This window comes from Oncorhynchus gorbuscha, linkage group LG03 (assembly GCF_021184085.1).
Source record: "Oncorhynchus gorbuscha isolate QuinsamMale2020 ecotype Even-year linkage group LG03, OgorEven_v1.0, whole genome shotgun sequence".
NCBI lineage: Eukaryota > Metazoa > Chordata > Actinopteri > Salmoniformes > Salmonidae > Oncorhynchus > Oncorhynchus gorbuscha.
The window spans coordinates 95584262-95608317 of record NC_060175.1 but is presented as its reverse complement, the minus strand read 5'-3'; the positions used below and the strand labels follow the sequence as shown (position 1 = coordinate 95608317).

Genomic DNA, 24056 nt, shown 5'->3' with positions numbered 1-24056 from the left:
TTCTCACATAGGTGTTCCTTTTGTCCAGTTGGGAAAGGGTTAGAGGTCGACTGATTATGATTTTTCAATGCCAATACCGATTATTGGAGGCCCAAAAAAGCAGATACCGATTAATCTGATGATTTTTATTTATTTATTTGTAATAATGACAATTACAATAATACTGAATGAACACTTAATTTAACTTAATATAATATATCAATAAAAACAATTTAGCCTCAAATAAATAATGAAACATGTTCAATTTGGTTTAAATAATGCAAAAACAAAGTGCTGGAGAAGAAACTAAAAGTGCAATATGTGCCATGTAAGAAAGCTAACGTTTAAGTTCCTTGCTCAGAACATGAGAACATATGAAAGCTTGTTGTTCCTTTTAACATGAGTCTTCAATATTCTCAGGTAAGAAGTTTTAGGTTGTAGTTATTATAGGAATTATAGGACTATTTCTCTCTGTACCATTTGTATTTCATTAACCTTTGACTATTGAATGTTCTTATAGGCACTTTAGTATTGCCAGTGTAACAGTATAGCTTCCGTCCCTCTCCTCCCCACTACCTGGGCTCGAACCAGGAACACAACGACAACAGCCACCCTCGAAGCAGCATTACCCATGCAGAGCAAGGGGAACAACCACAAGCTCAGAGCGAGTGGCGTTTGAAACGCTATTAGCGCGCGCTAACTAGCTAGCCATTTCACTTCGGTTACACCAGCCTCATCTCGGGAGTTGATAGGCTTGAATTCATAAACAGCGCAATGCTTGACGCACAACGAAGAGCTGCTGGCAAAACACACGAAAATGCTGTTTGAATGAATGTTTACGCGCCTGCTTCTGCCTAGCTCTGCTCAGTCAGATACTTGTATGCTTGTATGCTCAGTCAGATTATATGCAACGCAGGACACGCTAGATAATATCTAGTAATATCATCAACCATGTGTAGTTAACTAGTGATTATGATTGATTGTTTTTTAAGATAAGTTTAATGGTAGCTAGCAACTTACCTTGGCTTACTGCATTTGCGTAACAGGCAGTCTCCTTGTGGAGTGCAACGAGAGAGAGGCAAGTCGTTATTGCGTCAAACTAGTTAACTGTAAGGTTGCGAGATTGGATCCCCTGAGCTGACAAGGTGAAAATCTATCGTTCTGCCCCTGAACGAGGCAGTTAACACACCGTTCCTAGGCCGTCATTGAAAATAAGATTGTGTTCTTAACTGACTTGCCTAGTTAAATAAAGATGAAATAAATGTGTAATTTCTTTTTAATTAGGCATAATAGGCACCCAAAAATACCGATTTCCGATTGTCATGAAAACTTGAAATCGTCCCTAATTAATCGGACATTCTGATTAATCGGTCGACCTCTAGAAAGGGCAGTGTGGAGTGTAATAGTGATTGCATCATCTGTGGATCTATTTGGGCGGTATGCAAATTGGAGTGGGTCTAGGGTTTCTGGAATAAGGGTGTTGATGTGAGCCATGACCAACACTTCATGGCTACAGATGTGAGTACTACCGGTTGGTAGTCATTAAGGCAGCTTACCTTAGTGTTCTTGGGCACAGGCACTATGGTGGTCTGCTTAACCTCTTGCTCCTACCTGACACGCAGGCGTCCCATCTAGACATCTGGAAATGCAAATGCACTACGCTAAATGCTAATAGTACTAGTTAAAACTCAAACGTTCATTAAAATACACATGCAGGGTATTGAATTAAAGCTACACTCGTTGTGAATCCAGGCAACAAGTCAGATTTTTAAAATGCTTTTTGGCGAAAGCATGAGAAGCTATTATCTGATAGCATGTAACACCCCAAAAGACCCGCAGGGGACGTAAACAAAATAATTAGTATAGTCGGCGCTACACAAACCGCACAAATAAAATATAAAACCTTCATGACCTTTGACCATCTTCTTTGTTGGCACTCCTAGATGTCCCATAATCACTATTGGGTCTTTTTTTCGATTAAATCGGTCCATATATAGCCTAGATATCGATCTATGAAGACTGTGTGATAAACGAAAAAAAATTGCGTCTTATAACGTAACGTCATTTTTTTTTTTTTTTTTTTTTTAAAGTCGACGATAAACTTGTGTCACAAAACACTTCGAAATACTTTTGTAATGCAACTTTAGGTATTAGTAAACGTTAATAAGCGATCAAATTGATCACGAGGCGAAGTATATTCTATAGGGGTACGTCTGGAAATAATGTCCGGGTAAATCTCAACCAAAATATCCGGTCCGAGACCTGAAGAAATGGGCTGTCTCTTCTTCGTTTGACCAAGAAACAAAGCCTAGGCAAATGACAAGACTTTTGACATCGTGTGGAAGCTGTAGGAATTGCAATCTCGGCTCCAGGTAATTTGCTTTCCCATAGACAATACATGCAAGTGGCGCATTGATATATTTTCCAATTTTCAGTGATCAGATTTTCCTGCGCTTTTCGATGAAACGCACGTTCTGTTATAGTCACAGCCGTGATTTAACCAGTTTTATAAACGTCTGAGTGTTTTCTATCCACACATACTAATCATATGCATATACTATATTCCTGGCATGAGCAGCAGGGCGCTGAAATGTTGCGCGATTTTTAACAGAATGTTCGAAAAAGTAGGGGGTAGGAGTAACAGGTTAAAACATGTTGGTTTTACAGACTCGGACAGGGAGAAGTTGAAAATGTCAGTGAAGACACTTGCCAGGCGGTCAGCACATGCTCACAGTACATGTCCTGTTAATCTGTCTGGACCTGCGGCCTTGTGAATGTTGACCTGTTTAAAGGTCTTACTCACATCAGCTGCGGAGAGCGTAATCACACAGTCTTCAGGAACAGCTGGTGCTCTCATGCATGTTTCAGTATTATTTGCCTCGAAGTGAGCATAGAAGTAGTTTAGCTCGTCTTTTTTCCTCTGGTTTCACATTTAACATGGCTTTTGTCACTGGGCAGCTCTCGGCTGTGCTTCCCATTGTAGTCTGTAATGGTTTGCAAGCCCTGCCACATCCGTAGAGTGTCAGAGCTGGTGTAGTACGATTCGATCTTAGTCCTGTATTGATGCTTTGTCTGTTTGATGGTTTGTCAAAGGGCATAGCTGGATTTCTTATAAGCTTTCGGGTTAGAGTCCCGCTCCTTGAAAGCGGCAGCTGTAGCCTTTAGCTCAGTACGGATGTTGCCTGTAATCCATGGCTTCTGTTTGGGGTATGTACGTATGGTCACTGTGGGGACGACGTCATCGATGCACTTATTGATGAAGCCAATGACAGATGTGGTTACTCCTCAATGCCATTGGAGGAATCCCAGAACATATTCCAGTCTGTGCTAACAATCCTGTAGCTTAGTATCTACTTCATCTGACCACTTTTTTATTGATCTAGTCACTGGTGCTTCCTGCTTTAATTTTTGCTTGTAAGCAGGAATCAGGAGGATAGAATTATGGTCAGCTTTGCCAAATGGAGGGTGAGGGAGAGCTTTGTATGCGGCTCTGTGTGTGGAATAAAGATGGTCCAGTGTTTTTTCCTCTGGTTTCACATTTAACATGCTGATAGAAATTTGGTAAATGGATGTAAGTTTCCCTGCATTAAAGTCCCCAGCTACTAGGAGCGCCTCCTCTGGGTGAGCGTTTTCTTGTTTTCTTATGGCAGAATACAGCTCATTCAATGCTGTCTTAGTGCCAGCCTCAGATTACAGCTATGAGTCTTCTTGGGAAAGTCTATAAAATCTTTGCACACATGGATTGTGCAATATTTTCCCATTATTCTTTTCAAAATTCTACAAGTTCTGTCAAGGGGTTGGGGATCATGGCTAGACAGAAATGTTCAAGTCCATATTTTCAAGCAGGTTTAAGTCAAAACTGTAACTAGGCCAATCGGGAACATTCACTGTGTTCTTGGTAAGCAACTACAGTGTATATTTGGCTTTGTGTTGTAAGCTAGTGTCCACTGAATGGTGAATTCCTGGTATAAAGCAGACTGAAGCAGGTTTTCCTCTAGAATATCTCCATCCCGTTTCTTTTCATCCTGAAAAACCCCCCAGTTTTTGCCGATGTCAAGCATACCCATACCAGGATGCAGCCACCACCAAGCTTGAAAATAAGGAAGCTGTTACACTGTGATGTTTTGTGTTGAATTTGCCCCAAACATAAGGCTTTGCATTCAGGCCAAAAAGTGTATTCCTTTTTGTTTTTTTTGCAGTATTACTTTGATGCATGTTTGGATTATTTCTATCATTCTTTTCTATCTGTCATTTAGGTCATTATTGTGGAGTCACTACAATGTTGTTGATCCATCCTCAGTTTTCTCCTGTCTCAGCCATTGAACTTTGTAACCGTTTTAAAATGACCAATGGCCTCATGGTGACATCCCTAAGCAGTTTCCTTCCTGTCCTGCAGCTCAGTTCAGAAGGACGACTAGATCTTTGATGTGTCTGGGTGGTTTAATACATAATCCACAGCATAATTATTATCTTGACCATGCTTAATGACATATTCAATGTCTGATTTGTTATTCTTACCCATCTACCAATCACTGCCGTTCCCTTTGAGGCTTTCGATAAGCTCCCTGCTCTTTGTAGTTGAATCTGTGCTTGAAATTCAATACTTGTGTGTGTGTGTGTGTGTGTGTGTGTGTGTGTGTGTGTGTGTGTGTGTGTGTGTGTGTGTGTGTGTGTGTGTGTGTGTGTGTGTGTGTGTGTGTGTGTGTGTGTGTGTGTGTGTGTGTGTGTGTGTGTGTGTGTGTGTGTGTGTGTGTGTGTGTTTATGCATGTGCATGTATACATGTCTGTGTGTGTTTATGCGTGTGCATGTATACATGTCTGTGTGTGTGCTTGCGTGTCTGTAAATGTGTGTGTAGGAGAGAGTCAGTGACTGTGAGGGAGAGAGGGATGGGCTGTGTCAGTGTGAATGTGTTTGATGCACTGTGATAACTCTGTTCCATGGGAACTCCTTGCCCTGGGGACACTGGGGAATAAGCTCTTGTTTAAAGGAGATATTCCCTCGTGTCACCTATTTCCTGCTGAGGCCTTACCTATCGACCCATGTCTGTCTCATTCATCGACTCACTTATATAATGTTTGTCCCCATTCCCCACTGTCTGGTCCCAGATCTTTTTGTGCTGTCATGTCTAATTAATTTTCAATGACTATAGGAGTTGGTAAGATAGCACAAACAGTTCTGGGACCAGGCTAATGTCTGTCCTATATAATATGTTTGTCTCCACTCTGGTTCCTTTCCCTTGTTTGTGGTCACATCAATTGATAAGGTCAAAGGAGAGGAAAGGACAGAGAGAAAAGTTCAGGTTAGCACTGTAATGTGAAAGAGGTATAAGTCAATTGAGAGGTTTGGAATACTATTACTGTAGCTACCTGACTAGACAGCAGCTGGACCTACAGTACCTCTATGACATGTATCTACAGACAGAATAGAGTTTGTGCTCTTTATAGTTATAGTGTCTACCTTTCATCTTTGTCTCAATCCTCATTCTGTAAACAGACTATAGCCTTAATGTAGGCCACAGATGGAGGAGCTTGCAATGTATTACTGTACTGTATGGGTCTGAGTAGTAATGTACAGTTCCTTCAGAATGTATTCACACCCTCTGACTTTTCCCCCATTTTGTTGTGTTACAGCCTGAATTTAAAATGGATTAAATTTAGATTTTGTTTCACTGGCCTTCGCACAATACCCCATATTGTCAAAGTGGAATTATGTTCTTCGAAATGTGTGCAAATTAATAAAAAATAAAAAGCTGAAATGTATTAACAAAGTGTTCAACCCTTTTGTTATGGTCTAAATAAGTTCAGGAGTAAAAATGTGCTTAAGTCACATAATACGTTTCATGGACTCACTCTGTGTGTAATAATAGTGTTTAAAATGATTATTTTTAATGACTACATCATCTCTGTACACCACACATACAATTATCTGTAAGTTCCCTCAGTCGAGTAGTGAATTTTAAAGACAGATCCAGGGACGTTTTCCAATGTGTAGCAAAGAAGGGCACCTATTGGTATATGGGTAAAAAAAAGCAGACATTGAATATCCCTTTGAGCATGGTGAGGTTATGAATTGAGCTTTTGGACAGTGTATTAATACACCCTGTCACAAGAAATATACAGGCGTCCTTCCTAACTCAGTTGCAGGAGAGGAAGGAAACCGCTCAAGGATTACACCATGAGGCCAATGGTGATGTTAAAATAGTTACCTTAGATTAATGGCTGTGATTGAAAACTGAGGATGGATCAACAACATTGTCGTTACTCCACAATACTAACCTCAGTAAAAAATAAGGAAGCCTGTTCAGACAACAAATATGTGGCAAAGAAATTAACTTTATGTCCTGAATACAAAGCTTTCTGTTTGGGGCAAATCCAATACAACAAATCACGGAGTACCAGTCTTCATATTTTCAAGCATGGTGGTGGATGCATCACGTTATGGGTATGCTTGTCATCAGCAAGGACTAGGGAGTTTTTTTATTTATAAAAAGTAATGGAAAAGAGCTAAGTACAAGCAAAATAGTTCAGTCTGCTTTCCAACAGATTCAGCAGGACAATAACCTTTCAGCAGGACAATAACCTTTCAGCAGGACAATAACCTTTCAGCAGGGCAATAACCTTTCAGCAGGACGAAAAGGCTTTTACTGTGTAATGGAGTAGCTACAAGTACGAGTTGACAGATATCACTAAGAGTTGACAGATCGCTAAGAGCATCCCTCTGCTCATGAATGAATAATGAATGAATGAATGGTCCATAGTACTGAATCATCCATTTTTAATCATCAGAACAGGATTTAGTACCGTTGTATTGACTTATGGTCTCCACCATTGGTCCCCACCAAACACAACTAAAATTGCAACACTCACTAAATTCTGATTGATGACAAACTCAAAGTGAAACTATACAATATGACAGATTCCTTAGTCTATGAAGTCTGAACACTTTTTAGGGGTGCTGGGCTGTAGAAAACTTTGCTTAACCGGCCCTGTAATCAGGGTTTTTGATGAACAGATTTTAATGGTTCCTTTCCTCAGAGTAGGCCTACATTATCTCAAGTCTCACCATACACACATGGGCAGCTTGTAGCATTTTATTTTACCTTTATTTAACTAGGCAAGTCAGTTAAGGACAAATTCTTATTTTCAATGACGGCCTAGGAACAGTGGGTTAACTGCCTGTTCAGGGGCAGAATGACAGATTTGTACCTTGTCAGCTCGGGGGTTTGAACTTGCAACCTTCCGGTTACTACTCCAACGCTCTAACCACTAGGCTACCCTGCCACCCCAATCCAAAATGAATGAATCACCTGACAGTCTTCAGAATGAACCCAAAAACACTGGAAACATGGAATATGCCATCTGCGTTATCCAGCATCCTATTACTGGAGAATTTCTTCAGCACACTTATGAGGGTTGAAACTGAAAGAAACAGTCGGTATCGGCTGGCTGGCAAATTAGGGATTGTAGCAATTTAGAAGATAACATTTTGCTACTAGCTATGGCACAAACTGCAGAAATAGAAAATACATTGCAGAATATTGCCTTTTTTAGAAGGCAATCAACACTTGAGATGGAACATACACTGGGGAAATGCCTGGGAGTAACAGCATAAATTGGTGCTAGCTAGGCAGTGTTTAAAGTGTCCTATTAGGAATAAGTTACATTCAAAATGAGGAAACCATTCCTCTGAGGAGTGTATGAACATTTCTCCATTAATAAGAACAATTTGATTTGATAGGATTTTACACATGGTGAGCAGGCATTCTTTGACAGGAAGGACTGACTGTGGAAAGGAATATAGTACCAGGATATAGCTGAGAACTTTGCTTATTCTCAGATCCTCCCTCTGTGCAGTCCCCCACTGACCTCACCATCATACCCAGAACATCAAACAAAAACAATCTCAAACAACAAACTGAAACTGGTGTTCTTGGAAATGAATGATTTGAATATGACTTGAACAGTGGAAAGTTATTCGCATGTCGCTATACTAGCCTGCTGAATACTAATGTGTTTGTTTGTTTTCTTCACAGGATTTACCTGAGGAGATTCACCTAAAGACTTTGACAGAGAAGATTATCTATAAGAGGAGGAAGAGGCCCCAGCTTCCCTCAGCTTCCCTCTCTTTCCCAGAGACATTAAACACTTTCTTCTGCCTCAGCGTGTGTATATAGTAAGGTTGGCTGAGGCGAGGCTTTATTGAGGTGCCTATTGACTTTAGTCCCCTTGGTAAGGTGCACAGGAAAGGGTATGCACTTTAGGAGATGGAGAGAAAGAAAGTAAGGACAGAAAGCTAGGACGGAGTGGAGATAAGAAGCACTGTGCTGCTCATCCTCTTTATGCCTCTGTAAAGACTCTAAAGAAAGGAGAGAGGAGGACGGGAGCCTCTAGTGGCAGGGCCCAGCCCCGTAGTCACCAGCAACACTGGAACAACAGCAGCCAGAGAACCTAGAAGGTGGGTAAGAAGAGGACCACAGAAAGAGAGGAGAGACGGGGACTGAACAAGAACCAGAGGGTCGGAGGAGGAGAGGACGGGGAGCAGGAGGGGCATCCCCATGGCGACGGACCCTGGAGAACCCACTGGGACAGAGGACTCCTCAGAGAAAACTGATGGAGCGCGAGAGGAGGAGACGGAGCAGGGGGATGGCAGGAGGGAAAGGACGCAAAGTACCCCCTCTGACTTCCCCTCCTCCCAGGCTCAGGAGAGGAGAGCCGCCGAGGGTAGGGATACAGGAGAAGGACCAAGAGGAGGCGGAAGTAGAGGAGGGCGAGGAGAAATGGAGGACAGAGATGTTAAGGAAGAGGAGATACCTCCGTTTAGACCTATGTCTCTCTCCACACCCTCATCCCCGGCTGCGACCGTGGTGGCTTCAGGGTCAGGAGGTCACGGGCCGAGGCTGAGGAGAGAGAAGCGTTTCTTCAGGAAGAGTGTGGAGATCTGCGAGGAGGAGGACGAGGTAGCAGCAGACCCCCCAGAGGTGTCCCACTCCGCCCCCCACCTGGATTCAGTCTTCACCCTTACCGGGGCCCAGGCCGCTACCGCCACAGCCGCCTCAGCTTCCGCAGCCCTAGGACATGACACCGCTCACCATGACCCATCCAGCCCCAGCACCACCCAGGACCCCGGGGCCAAGGACGCCCCCTCCTCCGCCCCTGCCCAGACGGGGAAGGAGAGGGACAGGGAGCAGGAGGAGGAGGCAGAGATGAAGGCCGTGGCCACCTCGCCGGGGGGGAGGTTTCTGAAGTTTGACATTGAGCTGGGGAGGGGAGCCTTTAAGACCGTTTACAAAGGCCTAGACACTGAGACCTGGGTGGAGGTGGCCTGGTGCGAACTACAGGTAAAGATCAATACTCTCTCTTTCTAGTTCTCTCGAGGCTAGACACTTTTCAGACATTGTGCCGACCCAAAACAAATTGTACTGCCTTGGATATGTTATTTTCAGCACGCCTCCAGTAAGTATGATGGATGCATATGCAGGCCAGATCAGTACAGCTTGGTTTGGCTCGGCTCAGTTTTATGCAGGCCAGATCAGTACAGCTTGGTTTGGCTCGGCTCAGTTTTATGCAGGCCAGATCAGTACAGCTTGGTTTGGCTCGGCTCAGTTTTATGCAGGCCAGATCAGTACAGCTTGGTTTGGCTCGGCTCAGTTTTATGCAGGCCAGATCAGTACAGCTTGGTTTGGCTCGGCTCAGTTTTATGCAGACAAGCTCAGTACAGCTTGGTTTGGCTCGGCTCAGTTTTATGCAGACAAGCTCAGTACAGCTTGGTTTGTCTCGGCTCAGTTTTATGCAGGCCAGATCAGTACAGCTTGGTTTGGCTCGGCTCAGTTTTATGCAGACAAGCTCAGTACAGCTTGGTTTGGCTCGGCTCAGTTTTATGCAGGCCAGATCAGTACAGCTTGGTTTGGCTCGGCTCAGTTTTATGCAGACAAGCTCAGTACAGCTTGGTTTGGCTCAGTTTTATGCAGCTCAGTTTTATGCAGGCCAGATCAGTACAGCTTGGTTTGGCTCGGCTCAGTTTTATGCAGGCCAGATCAGTACAGCTTGGTTTGGCTCGGCTCAGTTTTATGCAGGCCAGATCAGTACAGCTTGGTTTGGCTCGGCTCAGTTTTATGCAGACAAGCTCAGTACAGCTTGGTTTGGCTCGGCTCAGTTTTATGCAGACAAGCTCAGTACAGCTTGGTTTGTCTCGGCTCAGTTTTATGCAGGCCAGATCAGTACAGCTTGGTTTGGCTCGGCTCAGTTTTATGCAGACAAGCTCAGTACAGCTTGGTTTGGCTCGGCTCAGTTTTATGCAGGCCAGATCAGTACAGCTTGGTTTGGCTCGGCTCAGTTTTATGCAGACAAGCTCAGTACAGCTTGGTTTGGCTCGGCTCAGTTTTATGCAGGCCAGATCAGTACAGCTTGGTTTGGCTCGGCTCAGTTTTATGCAGGCCAGATCAGTACAGCTTGGTTTGGCTCAGTTTTATGCAGACAAGCTCAGTACAGCTCAGTTTTATGCAGACAAGCTCAGTACAGCTTGGTTTGGCAGTTTTATGCAGGCCAGATCAGTACAGTTTTATGCAGGCCAGATCAGTACAGCTTGGTTTGGCTCGGCTCAGTTTTATGCAGGCCAGATCAGTACAGCTTGGTTTGGCTCGGCTCAGTTTTATGCAGACAAGCTCAGTACAGCTTGGTTTGGCTCGGCTCAGTTTTATGCAGGCCAGATCAGTACAGCTTGGTTTGGCTGCAGGCTACAGCAGTTTTTTATGCAGACAAGCTCAGTACAGCTTGGTTTGGCTCGGCTCAGTTTTATGCAGACAAGCTCAGTACAGCTTGGTTTGGCTCGGCTCAGTTTTATGCAGACAAGCTCAGTACAGCTTGGTTTGGCTCGGCTCAGTTTTATGCAGGCCAGATCAGTACAGCTTGGTTTGGCTCGGCTCAGTTTTATGCAGACAAGCTCAGTACAGCTTGGTTTGGCTCGGCTCAGTTTTATGCAGGCCAGATCAGTACAGCTTGGTTTGGCTCGGCTCAGTTTTATGCAGACAAGCTCAGTACAGCTTGGTTTGGCTCGGCTCAGTTTTATGCAGGCCAGATCAGTACAGCTTGGTTTGGCTCGGCTCAGTTTTATGCAGGCCAGATCAGTACAGCTTGGTTTGGTTCGGCTCAGTTTTATGCAGGCCAGATCAGTACAGCTTGGTTTGGCTCGGCTCAGTTTTATGCAGGCCAGATCAGTACAGCTTGGTTTGGCTCGGCTCAGTTTTATGCAGGCCAGATCAGTACAGCTTGGTTTGGCTCGGCTCAGTTTTATGCAGGCCAGATCAGTACAGCTTGGTTTGGTTCGGCTCAGTTTTATGCAGGCCAGATCAGTACAGCTTGGTTTGGCTCGGCTCAGTTTTATGCAGGCCAGATCAGTACAGCTTGGTTTGGTTCGGCTCAGTTTTATGCAGGCCAGATCAGTACAGCTTGGTTTGGTTCGTTTTATGCAAGGCCAGATCAGTACAGCTTGGTTTGGTTCGGCTCAGTTTTATGCAGGCCAGATCAGTACAGCTTGGTTTGGCTCGGCTCAGTTTTATGCAGGCCAGATCAGTACAGCTTGGTTTGGTTCGGATCAGTTTTATTTATGCCACGGTTTGATTTCTGCTTTATTGCAACAGTGAGTAAGTATGTTAATTACATGTGAGTGGTCTCTAGAGGTAATGGCATGGAAGGTGTAGGGAGGTAGTACTAATCAATAGCAACAATATATTGTGCTGATTTTACTGGTCTGTTTGGAAAATCTATAGCTATTACTTTTGTATTAAATTACACACACCATAATGCATGACTTCAAGTCAGTTGACATCTTCCCAGGACCCACACACAAAAACACACACACACACACACACACACACACACACACACACACACACACACACACACACACACACACACACACACACACACACACACACACACACACACACACACACACACACACACACACACACACACACACACACACACACACACACACACACACACACCTAATGCTTCCCAAGAGTCTTCTCAGGAGCTTCTCTCTTCCCTGGGATAATCTCAGCCTGTTGTCTGCTAACTATTCAGTCTGAGATTCAGACTCACAGCAGCACATTGGAAACAGAAAGAGAGAGAGAGAGACAGAGAGAGAGCGAGACAGAGAGACAGAGAGAAAGGGGGGGGTGTACTTTTGCTGCACTCAGGAACACATGAAAAATGCATGATATAGTAGTAGTAGGTACACTCCGCGTGAAAGGCTAGTAGGCTAGTCTACCACGACTGTGTAGAAAGGCTAGTAGGCTAGTCTACCACGACTGTGTAGAAAGGCTAGTAGGCTAGTCTACCATGGCTGTGTAGAAAGGCTAGTAGGCTAGTCTACCACGACTCTGTAGAAAGGCTAGTAGGCTAGTCTACCACGGCTGTGTAGAAAGGCTAGTAGGCTAGTCTACCACGGCTGTGTAGAAAGGCTAGTAGGCTAGTCTACCACGGCTGTGTAGAAAGGCTAGTAGGCTAGTCTACCACGGCTGTGGTAGGTGTTGGCTGTGGAGCTAATGCTACATAGCAGCTGTGTCCAAACTCTCTCTCAAATGGCACCCTATTCCTTGTGTAGTGCACTACTTTTGACCAGAGCCCTATGGGTCAATTCCATTTCATTTTCCTTAATGAAAAGTAATGAAGCAAATTGTTTGGAATTGAAATTTCAGTTTAATTCTTGAATTGAACGAATTGAAATGCAATTGTGTTAGAGCACTGCTTATAAGACTAACCACCTCCATTGCTCCTCTCTAGCCTTTAGCTCGATTTCCCTGTTTAATAACAGTACTGCGTTTTCAAATATTTGTAATGTTTTATTCAGACAGTATTGAAGTAGAGGGGTAGATGAATGAGGAGAGGAGACCCAGTAGGGAGGATTGATGTCCCGTCTCCTGGGGCGACAGACAGATATTTATGTGTGCTATGTGAACTGTGTTACCATTAGACCACTAGATCACGGGGCTCCACACATAACAACCTCTGTATCCTTCCACCTTTCAGCTCTGTCCCTACTGCTCTTACCGTAAATCACATTGGGTGTTACCACTAGACTGCTTGTAGAGCTATGACCACCAGCTCTGCTCTTACCGTAAATCAGTCCCACCAGCCAACCGACCGCTCTGGTTTAGATCACTTACCACTCCAACTGGTCACACCATCAAAGGCAGTCAGCAGCAGCCAACCATACCTAAGCACTTAGGAAAGCCAGACATCCTCAACCAGAGACTTACTGAGGCAGTAGTACTAGTGTGTACCATTTACTTTGGTAGTAACATGTTTATTGTACCACCAGAGAAGGAAACCTGCACTATGATTGTATGAACTCTGCATTGGCCCTTATCTCAAGTAATGAAAACAGTGTTCTTGATCTGGATTTGCAAACATACTCTAGGCCTTTTCTACCTTATGAAAACTGTTTAAAATGAGAGAGATGAAGTGAGAGAGGGAGAGCGTGGGAGGAAGGGAGGGATGGAGAGAGAGTTAGAGACTGATGAGCCAAATAGAGGATTAACATGGCATGACTCCCAGAGAGTGGCAGTCTGGCTAATGCACACACACACACATGGTTGGATTTGTGTGAGTGCCACACTCTCACACCTCTCTCGCTAGCCCTCTCTTTCCCTCCCTCCCTCTCTCCTCCCTCCCTCCCTCTTTGTCTGCGAGAGTGAGTATACAGAGTGATCCAGGGAGTTAATTACAGTGGGTGCCTGTCAGGCGGGAACAAAAACCCAGCACAGACAGCACAACTAACTGGTCTGGGGCGGTCTGGGCTAGGGTAGAAACCCCAAAAACCCTGCACAGACAGCACAACTAACTGGTCTGGGCTAGGGTAGAAACCCCAAAAACCCAGCACAGACAGCACAACTAACTGGTCTGGGGCGGTCTGGGCTAGGGTAGAAACCCCAAAAACCCTGCACAGACAGCACAACTAACTGGTCTGGGCTAGGGTAGAAACCCCAAAAACCCTGGACAGACAGCACAACTAACTGGTCTGGGGCGGTCTGGGCTAGGGTAGAAACCCCAAAAACCCTGCACAGACAGCACAACTAACTGGTCTGGGGCGGTCTGGGCTAGGGTAGAAACCCCAAAAACCCTGCACAGACAGCACAACTAACTGGTCTGGGGCGGTCTGGGCTAGGGTAGAAACCCCAAAAACCCTGCACAGACAGCACAACTAACTGGTCTGGGGCGGTCTGGGCTAGGGTAGAAACCCCAAAAACCCTGCACAGACAGCACAACTAACTGGTCTGGGGCGGTCTGGGCTAGGGTAGAAACCCCAAAAACCCTGCTCAGACAGCACAACTAACTGGTCTGGGGCGGTCTGGGCTAGGGTAGAAACTCCAAAAACCCTGCACAGACAGCACAACTAACTGGTCTGGGCTAGGGTAGAAACCCCAAAAACCCTGCACAGACAGCACAACTAACTGGTTTGGGGCGGTCTGGGCTAGGGTAGAAACCCCAAAAACCCTGCACAGACAGCACAACTAACTGGTCTGGGCTAGGGTAGAAACCCCAAAAACCCTGCACAGACAGCACAACTAACTGGTCTGGGGCGGTCTGGGCTAGGGTAGAAACTCCAAAAACCCTGCACAGACAGCACAACTAACTGGTCTGGGGCGGTCTGGGCTAGGGTAGAAACCCCAAAAACCCTGCACAGACAGCACAACTAACTGGTCTGGGGCGGTCTGGGCTAGGGTAGAAACCCCATAAACCCTGCACAGACAGCACAACTAACTGGTCTGGGGTGGTCTGGGCTAGGGTAGAAACCCCCAAAACCCTGCACAGACAGCACAACTAACTGGTCTGGGCTAGGGTAGAAACCCCAAAAACCCTGCACAGACAGCACAACTAACTGGTCTGGGCTAGGGTAGAAACCCCAAAAACCCTGCACAGACAGCACAACTAACTGGTCTGGGCTAGGGTAGAAACCCCAAAAACCCTGCACAGACAGCACAACTAACTGGTCTGGGGCGGTCTGGGCTAGGGTAGAAACCCCAAAAACCCTGCACAGACAGCACAACTAACTGGTCTGGGGCGGTCTGGGCTAGGGTAGAAACCCAAAAACCCTGCACAGACAGCACAACTAACTGGTCTGGGGCGGTCTGGGCTAGGGTAGAAACTCCAAAAACCCTGCACAGACAGCACAACTAACTGGTCTGGGGCGGTCTGGGCTAGGGTAGAAACCCCAAAAACCCACCCCACTGGCTTGCTCACCCCAACCTTCTCTTCTCCTGTCAGCCCATTGAGCCCACACCGGCCTGACCCAATGTAGCCCAAATTCACCCAAACCACCCATTCCACCAAAACCACCCATTCCACCCAATCCACCAAATCCACTCCAATACAGCCCAAATCCACTCAGTCTACCCAATCCAGCCCAAATCCACCAGTCTACCCAATCCAGCCCAAATCCACCCAGTCTACCCAATCTAGCCCAAATCCTCCCAGTCCACCAAATCCAGCCCAAATTCACTCAGTCTACCCAATCCACCCCAAATCGACCCCATCCACCCAGTCCACCCCAAAATCCATCCAATCCACCCAAATCCACTCAATCCACACTGTGTGGGAATGTATCAGTGTGTGTGTGTGTGTGTGTGTGTGTGTGTGTGTGTGTGTGTGTGTGTGTGTGTGTGTGTGTGTGTGTGTGTGTGTGTGTGTGTGTGTGTGTGTGTGTGTGTGTGTGTGTGTGTGTGTGTGTGTGTGTGTGTGTGTGTGTTTAGAATGAGCCAGACAGCCAGGCGAGGGACAGCTGGATGGAGCTAGTGTAGCCTAGAGAGCTGGATGGAGCTAGTGTAGCCTAGAGAGCTGGATGGAGCTAGTGTAGCCTAGAGAGCTGGATGGAGCTAGTGTAGCCTAGAGAGCTGGATGGAGCTAGTGTAGCCTAGAGAGCTGGATGGAGCTAGTGTAGCCTAGAGAGCTGGATGGAGCTAGTGTAGCCTAGAGAGTAACCTATCCAGGTACGACTGGTTCCGACCGGTCTTCTTATTTTCTGGTTTTATGATGGTCCGCAAACAAATGTTTCTAGGTGCATACTGCCATCTACTGTATGGGTAGTGAACGAGGAAAATTCTTCACACTTTCTCCACCTAGGAGACACACTAGACAGCCCTTACTCTTGTCACCTCTGTCTCCTTCACCATAAAAGAGCACTTCAGGAATTCGTTGCATGTTTGCCACCACAATTGCAGCATTTCGCCTCAGCTGGCATATGATATTTACATTTACATTTAAGTCATTTAGCAAACGCTCTTATCCAGAGCGACTTACAAATTGGTGCATTCACCTTATGACATCCAGTGGAACAGCCACTTTACAATAGTGCATCTAAATCTTTTAAGAGGGGGGGGGTGAGAAGGATTACTTTATACTATCCTAGGTATTCCTTAAAGAGGTGGGGTTTCAGGTGTCTCCGGAAGGTGGTGATTGACTCCGCTGTCCTGGCGTCGTGAGGGAGTTTGTTCCACCATTGGGGAGCCAGAGCAGCGAACAGTTTTGACTGGGCTGAGCGGGAACTGTACTTCCTCAGTGGTAGGGAGGCGAGCAGGCCAGAGGTGGATGAACGCAGTGCCCTTATTTGGGTGTAGGGCCTGATCAGAGCCTGGAGGTACTGAGGTGCCGTTCCCCTCACAGCTCCGTAGGCAAGCACCATGGTCTTGTAGCGGATGCGAGCTTCAACTGGAAGCCAGTGGAGAGAGCGGAGGAGCGGGGTGACGTGAGAGAACTTGGGAAGGTTGAACACTAGACGGGCTGCGGCGTTCTGGATGAGTTGTAGGGGTTTAATGGCACAGGCAGGGAGCCCAGCCAACAGCGAGTTGCAGTAATCCAGACGGGAGATGACAAGTGCCTGGATTAGGACCTGCGCCGCTTCCTGTGTGAGGCAGGGTCGTACTCTGCGGATGTTGTAGAGCATGAACGTACAGGAACGGGCCACCGCCTTGATGTTAGTTGAGAACGACAGGGTGTTGTCCAGGATCACGCCAAGGTTCTTAGCGCTCTGGGAGGAGGACACAATGGAGTTGTCAACCGTGATGGCGAGATCATGGAACGGGCAGTCCTTCCCCGGGAGGAAGAGCAGCTCCGTCTTGCCGAAGTTCAGCTTGAGGTGGTGATCCGTCATCCACACTGATATGTCTGCCAGACATGCAGAGATGCGATTCGCCACCTGGTCATCAGAAGGGGGAAAGGAGAAGATTAATTGTGTGTCGTCTGCATAGCAATGATAGGAGAGACCATGTGAGGTTATGACAGAGCCAAGTGACTTGGTGTATAGCGAGAATAGGAGAGGGCCTAGAACAGAGCCCTGGGGGACACCAGTGGTGAGAGCGCGTGGTGAGGAGACTCGCCACGCCACCTGGTAGGAGCGACCTGTCAGGTAGGACGCAATCCAAGCGTGGGCCGCGCCGGAGATGCCCAACTCGGAGAGGGTGGAGAGGAAGATCTGATGGTTCACAGTATCGAAGGCAGCCGATAGGTCTAGAAGGATGAGAGCAGAGGAGAGAGAGTTAGCTTTAGCGGTGCGGAGCGCCTCCGTGATACAGAGAAGAGCAGTCTCAGTTGAATGACTAGTCTTGAAACCTGACTGATTTGGATCAAGAAGGTCATTCTGAGAGAGATAGCGGGAGAGCTGACCAAGGACGGCACGTTCAAGAGTTTTGGAGAGAAAAGAAAGAAGGGATACTGGTCTGTAGTTGTTGACATCGGAGGGATCGAGTTATATTATATATATATAATATATATATATATATATTATATTGTTATGTTACAGCCTTATTCTAAAATTAATCAAAAATATTTTTTAAATCCTCAGGAATCTACACACAATACCCCATAATGATGAAGCCAGCACAGGTTTTTAGACATTTTTGCAAATTTGTTCAAACAAAAAAACAGAAATACCTTATTTACTTAAGTATTCAGACCCTTTGCTATGACACTTGAAATTGAGCTCAGGTGCATCCTGTTCCCATTGATCATCCTTGAGATGTTTCTACAACTTGATTGGAGTCCACCTGTAGTACATTCAATTGATTGGACATGATTTGGGAAGGCACACACCTGTCTATATAAGGTCCCACAGTTGACAGTGCATGTCAGAGCAAAACCAAGCCATGAGGTCGAAGGGATTGTCTGTAGAGCTCCGAGACAGGATTGTGTTGCGGTACAGATCTAGGGAAGGGTACCAAAACATTTTTGCAGCATTGAAGGTCCTCAAGAACACAGTGGCCTCCATCATTCTTCCATGAAAGAAGTTTGGAACCACCATGGCTCTTCATAGATCTGGGCGCCCGGCCAAACTGAGCAATTGGGGGAGAAGGGCCTTGGTCAGGGAGGTGACTAAGAACCCAACCCGATGGTCACTCAGAGCTCTAAAGTTCCTCTGTGGAGATGGGAGAACCTTCTAGAAAGACAACAATCTCTGCAGCACTCATCCAATCAGGACGTTATGGTAGAGTGGCCAGACGGAAGCCACTCCTCAGTAAAAAGCACATGACAGTTTGCTTGGAGAAACAAGATTCTCTGGTCTGATGACACCAATATTGAACTCTTTGGCCTGAATGGCAAGCGTCACATCTGGAGGAAACCTGGCACCATCCCTACGGTGAAGCATGGTGGTGGTAGCATCATGCTGTGGGGATGTTTTTCAGTGGCAGGGACTGGGAGACTAGTCAGGATTGAGGCAAAGATGAACGGAGCAGAGTACAGAGAGACCCTTGATGAAAACCTGCTCCAGAGCACTCAGGACCTCAGACTGGGACAAAGGTTCACCTTCCAACAGGACAATGACCCTAAGCACACAGCCAATACAACACAGGAGTGGCTTCGGGACAAGTCTCTGAATGTCCTTGAGTAGCCCAGCCAAACCCCAGATTGTACACCAATGCACCCCATCCAACCTGACATATCTTAAGAGATCTGCAGAGAACAATAGGAGAAACTCCCCAAATACAGGTGTGCCAAGTTTGTAGCGTCATACCCAAGAAGACTCTATGCTATAATCACTGCCAAAGGTGCTTCAACAAAGTACTGTGTAAGGGTCTGAATACGTATGTAAATTTGGATTCTACACTGGAATCTATTTCTCCTGACTATTATATCTACTCGACACGCCATCAGTTTCAAACAAAACATCCGCTTCCACCATCTTCCGTTCCGACCAGAGAGGAGATGGAACGGCTTTTAGGTTCGCTTTACTGAAGAAAGGGGTTGCTTAGGGACGCTTTACCGCAGTAAAAGGTTGCTATGAGACAATCGTTAGGGATGTGGGAGTGATTTAAAGTGTCTTCTTAGAAACCGCAACCAGCCAGGGAAGCCTGGCCTCCTGAGGATTCACCTTAGTATTTATGTCATGTCCACACACAGAGGTGCTAATGCTCTCTCTCTCTTTCTCTCTTTCTCTCTCGAACACACACACACACACACACACACACACACACACACACACACACACACACACACACACACACACACACACACACACACACACACACACACACACACACACACACACACACACACACACACACACACACACACACACACACGCATACACACACACATGCATACACACACACACATGCATACACACACACATGCATACACAAACACACATGCATGCACACACACACATGCGTAGACAAAAAACACACATGCATACACACACATGCATACACACACCATCCAAGGCTCCAGTTGGGGGAAACATGGTATTTCTGTGACAGACTCTCTAATCGAGATTGGATTCTGGGTGCTTTAGATTAGGGACAACAAGGTTAGTTAAAGGTGGCATTATCATGTGTTCACTCAGCTCAGACCCTGCGGGGAGAGGAGAAACTCTATTGGATTAAAGACAAAGATCAAAGGTCAAACAACCACAACAAGATAATATAATAGCACAGAAAAGTGTCAATCAGGGGGAAAGGGCCATAGTAGTCCGGTCAGGGGGAAAGGGCCATAGTAGTCCGGTCAGGGGGAAAGGGCCATAGTAGTCCGGTCAGGTGGAAAGGGCCATAGTAGTCCGGTCAGGTGGAAAGGGCCATAGTAGTCCGGTCAGGTGGAAAGGGCCATAGTAGTCCGGTCAGGGGGAAAGGGCCATAGTAGTCCGGTCAGGGGGAAAGGGCCATAGTAGTCCGGTCAGGTGGAAAGGGCCATAGTAGTCCGGTCAGGGGGAAAGGGCCATAGTAGTCCGGTCAGGTGGAAAGGGCCATAGTAGTCCGTTCAGGTGGAAAGGGCCATAGTAGTCCGGTCAGGTGGAAAGGGCCATAGTAGTCCGGTCAGGGGAAAGGGCCATAGTAGTCCGGTCAGGTGGAAAGGGCCATAGTAGTCCGGTCAGGGGAAAGGGCCATAGTAGTCCGGTCAGGTGGAAAGGGCCATAGTAGTCCGGTCAGGGGAAAGGGCCATAGTAGTCCGGTCAGGTGGAAAGGGCCATAGTAGTCCGGTCAGGTGGAAAGGGCCATAGTAGTCCGGTCAGGGGGAAAGGGCCATAGTAGTCCGGTCAGGTGGAAAGGGCCATAGTAGTCCGGTCAGGGGAAAGGGCCATAGTAGTCCGGTCAGGTGGAAAGGGCCATAGTAGTCCGGTCAGGGGAAAGGGCCATAGTAGTCCGGTCAGGTGGAAAGGGCCATAGTAGTCCGGTCAGGTGGAAAGGGCCATAGTAGTCCGGTCAGGTGGAAAGGGCCATAGTAGTCCGGTCAGGGGAAAGGGCCATAGTAGTCCGGTCAGGTGGAAAGGGCCATAGTAGTCCGGTCAGGGGAAAGGGCCATAGTAGTCCGGTCAGGTGGAAAGGGCCATAGTAGTCCGGTCAGGTGGAAAGGGCCATAGTAGTCCGGTCAGGTGGAAAGGGCCATAGTAGTCCGGTCAGGGGAAAGGGCCATAGTAGTCCGGTCAGGGGGAAAGGGCCATAGTAGTCCGGTCAGGTGGAAAGGGCCATAGTAGTCCGGTCAGGTGGAAAGGGCCATAGTAGTCCGGTCAGGTGGAAAGGGCCATAGTAGTCCGGTCAGGGGAAAGGGCCATAGTAGTCCGGTCAGGGGGAAAGGGCCATAGTAGTCCGGTCAGGGGAAAGGGCCATAGTAGTCCGGTCAGGTGGAAAGGGCCATAGTAGTCCGGTCAGGGGAAAGGGCCATAGTAGTCCGGTCAGGGGAAAGGGCCATAGTCCGGTCAGGGGAAAGGGCCATAGTAGTCGGTCAGGGGAAAGGGCCATAGTAGTCCGGTCAGGGGGGGAAAGGGCCATAGTAGTCCGGTCAGGGGAAAGGGCCATAGTAGTCCGGTCAGGGGGAAAGGGCCATAGTAGTCCGGTCAGGGGGAAAGGGCCATAGTAGTCCGGTCAGGGGAAAGGGCCATAGTAGTCCGGTCAGGGGGAAAGGGCCATAGTAGTCCGGTCAGGGGGAAAGGGCCATAGTAGTCCGGTCAGGGGAAAGGGCCATAGTAGTCCGGTCAGGGGAAAGGGCCATAGTAGTCCGGTCAGGGGAAAGGGCCATAGTAGTCGGTCAGGTGGAAAGGGCCATAGTAGTCCGGTCAGGGGAAAGGGCCATAGTAGTCCGGTCGGGGGAAAGGGCCATAGTAGTCGGTCAGGGGAAAGGGCCATAGTAGTCCGGTCAGGGGAAAGGGCCATAGTAGTCCGGTCAGGGGAAAGGGCCATAGTAGTCCGGTCAGGGGGAAAGGGCCATAGTAGTCCGGTCAGGGGAAAGGGCCATAGTAGTCCGGTCAGGGGAAAGGGCCATAGTAGTCCGGTCAGGGGAAAGGGCCATAGTAGTCCGGTCAGGGGGAAAGGGCCATAGTAGTCCGGTCAGGGGGAAAGGGCCATAGTAGTCCGGTCAGGGGGAAAGGGCCATAGTAGTCCGGTCAGGGGAAAGGGCCATAGTAGTCCGGTCAGGGGAAAGGGCCATAGTAGTCCGGTCAGGTGGAAAGGGCCATAGTAGTCCGGTCAGGGGAAAGGGCCATAGTAGTCCGGTCAGGGGAAAGGGCCATAGTAGTCCGGTCAGGGGAAAGGGCCATAGTAGTCCGGTCAGGGGGAAAGGGCCATAGTAGTCCGGTCAGGTGGAAAGGGCCATAGTAGTCCGGTCAGGGGAAAGGGCCATAGTAGTCCGGTCAGGGGAAAGGGCCATAGTAGTCCGGTCAGGGGGAAAGGGCCATAGTAGTCCGGTCAGGGGAAAGGGCCATAGTAGTCCGGTCAGGGGGAAAGGGCCATAGTAGTCCGGTCAGGGGGAAAGGGCCATAGTAGTCCGGTCAGGTGGAAAGGGCCATAGTAGTCCGGTCAGGGGGAAAGGGCCATAGTAGTCCGGTCAGGGGGAAAGGGCCATAGTAGTCCGGTCAGGGGAAAGGGCCATAGTAGTCCGGTCAGGGGAAAGGGCCATAGTAGTCCGGTCAGGGGAAAGGGCCATAGTAGTCCGGTCAGGTGGAAAGGGCCATAGTAGTCCGGTCAGGGGGAAAGGGCCATAGTAGTCCGGTCAGGTGGAAAGGGCCATAGTAGTCCGGTCAGGGGGAAAGGGCCATAGTAGTCCGGTCAGGGGAAAGGGCCATAGTAGTCGGTCAGGGGGAAAGGGCCATAGTAGTCCGGTCAGGGGAAAGGGCCATAGTAGTCCGGTCAGGGGGAAAGGGCCATAGTAGTCCGGTCAGGTGGAAAGGGCCATAGTAGTCCGGTCAGGTGGAAAGGGCCATAGTAGTCCGGTCAGGTGGAAAGGGCCATAGTAGTCCGGTCAGGTGGAAAGGGCCATAGTAGTCCGGTCAGGTGGAAAGGGCCATAGTAGTCCGGTCAGGGGAAAGGGCCATAGTAGTCCGGTCAGGTGGAAAGGGCCATAGTAGTCCGGTCAGGGGGAAAGGGCCATAGTAGTCCGGTCAGGGGAAAGGGCCATAGTAGTCCGGTCAGGGGAAAGGACCATAGTAGTCCGGTCAGGGGGAAAGGGCCATAGTAGTCCGGTCAGGGGGAAAGGGCCATAGTAGTCCGGTCAGGGGGAAAGGGCCATAGTAGTCCGGTCAGGGGGAAAGGACCATAGTAGTCCGGTCAGGTGGAAAGGGCCATAGTAGTCCGGTCAGGGGGAAAGGGCCATTGTAGTCCGGTCAGGGGGAAAGGGCCATAGTCCGGTCAGGGGGAAAGGGCCATAGTAGTCCGGTCGGGAGAAACGAGGTCCGAAACCCCTTGTTAGTTCCAGTACAGGCGGTGTTATCATGTGTGTTCAGTCAGGCAGACCCTCTGAAGGGGAGAGGAGACACTATTGGGTTATACTGGATTACGCTGTAGGATTCAAAGATCATTGTCATGATAATCCCATAGGACTACCATTTAGGGGTTGACTGGTTCAGAGACAACCGGTAGTTCACACTAAAGAGACATACAGTCAATACGAGTTTTGGTGGTTAATTTTGTTAGCCTTTAACCTTAGTTGCTGAATAGTTTATTATTTACACATGTTTTGGGGTAGGGTGGATTGGGTGGCAAGGTGTGAAAATGTTGCAGTATTTAGCAATAATAAATAAGAATATGGTAGCAGCAGTTGTGATGTGTGTGTTAATGGATACTTTGGGATTTTGCAATTATTTAATTGCTGAACACTTGAACTGGACTGACCACCTGTATTGACTTGCCACCCCTTAAAGAGATACTTTGGGATTTTGCCGTTGAAGCTCTTTATTTAATTCCCCAGAGTCAGATGAACTCATGGATACCATTTCCATACTGGATACAGAGACAGAAAAATGGTATCCACATATCATCTGACTCTGGGGAAGTAGATAAAGTGCCTCATTGGCAAAATCCCGAAGTATCCCTTTATGGGGTGGCAAGTCAATGCAGGTGGTCAGTCCAGTTCAAGTGTTCAGCGGTCTGATGGCTTGTAGATAGAAACGGTCTCTGAGCTTGTTGGTATCGGACCTCTTGCTCCGATACTGTCTGCCAGACGGTAAGGGAGTTCATGGCTGCGGTGTGTGGGGTCCTTGATGATGCTGAGTGCCTTCCTCAGGCACCGTACACCACTCACTGGAGGGCCTTGCGGAAGTCGGACGTTTACATACACCTTAGCCAAATACATTTCAACTCCGTTTTTCACAATTC

The 24056-nt window shown here is 47.7% G+C and overlaps 1 protein-coding gene across 3 annotated transcripts in view; it reads left to right on the top strand.

The window, feature by feature from the left end:
* LOC124032298 (serine/threonine-protein kinase WNK3-like) overlaps positions 1-24056 on the top strand; it is a 113350-nt gene that overhangs the window by 15228 nt on the left and 74066 nt on the right. For all 3 annotated transcript variants that reach the window (XM_046344586.1, XM_046344587.1, XM_046344585.1), the window contains exon 2: positions 8013-9317. In XM_046344586.1, the coding sequence (XP_046200542.1) occupies positions 8535-9317 (783 nt within the window). In that variant the 5' untranslated portion in view covers positions 8013-8534. The remainder of the gene's footprint in view (positions 1-8012; positions 9318-24056) is intronic.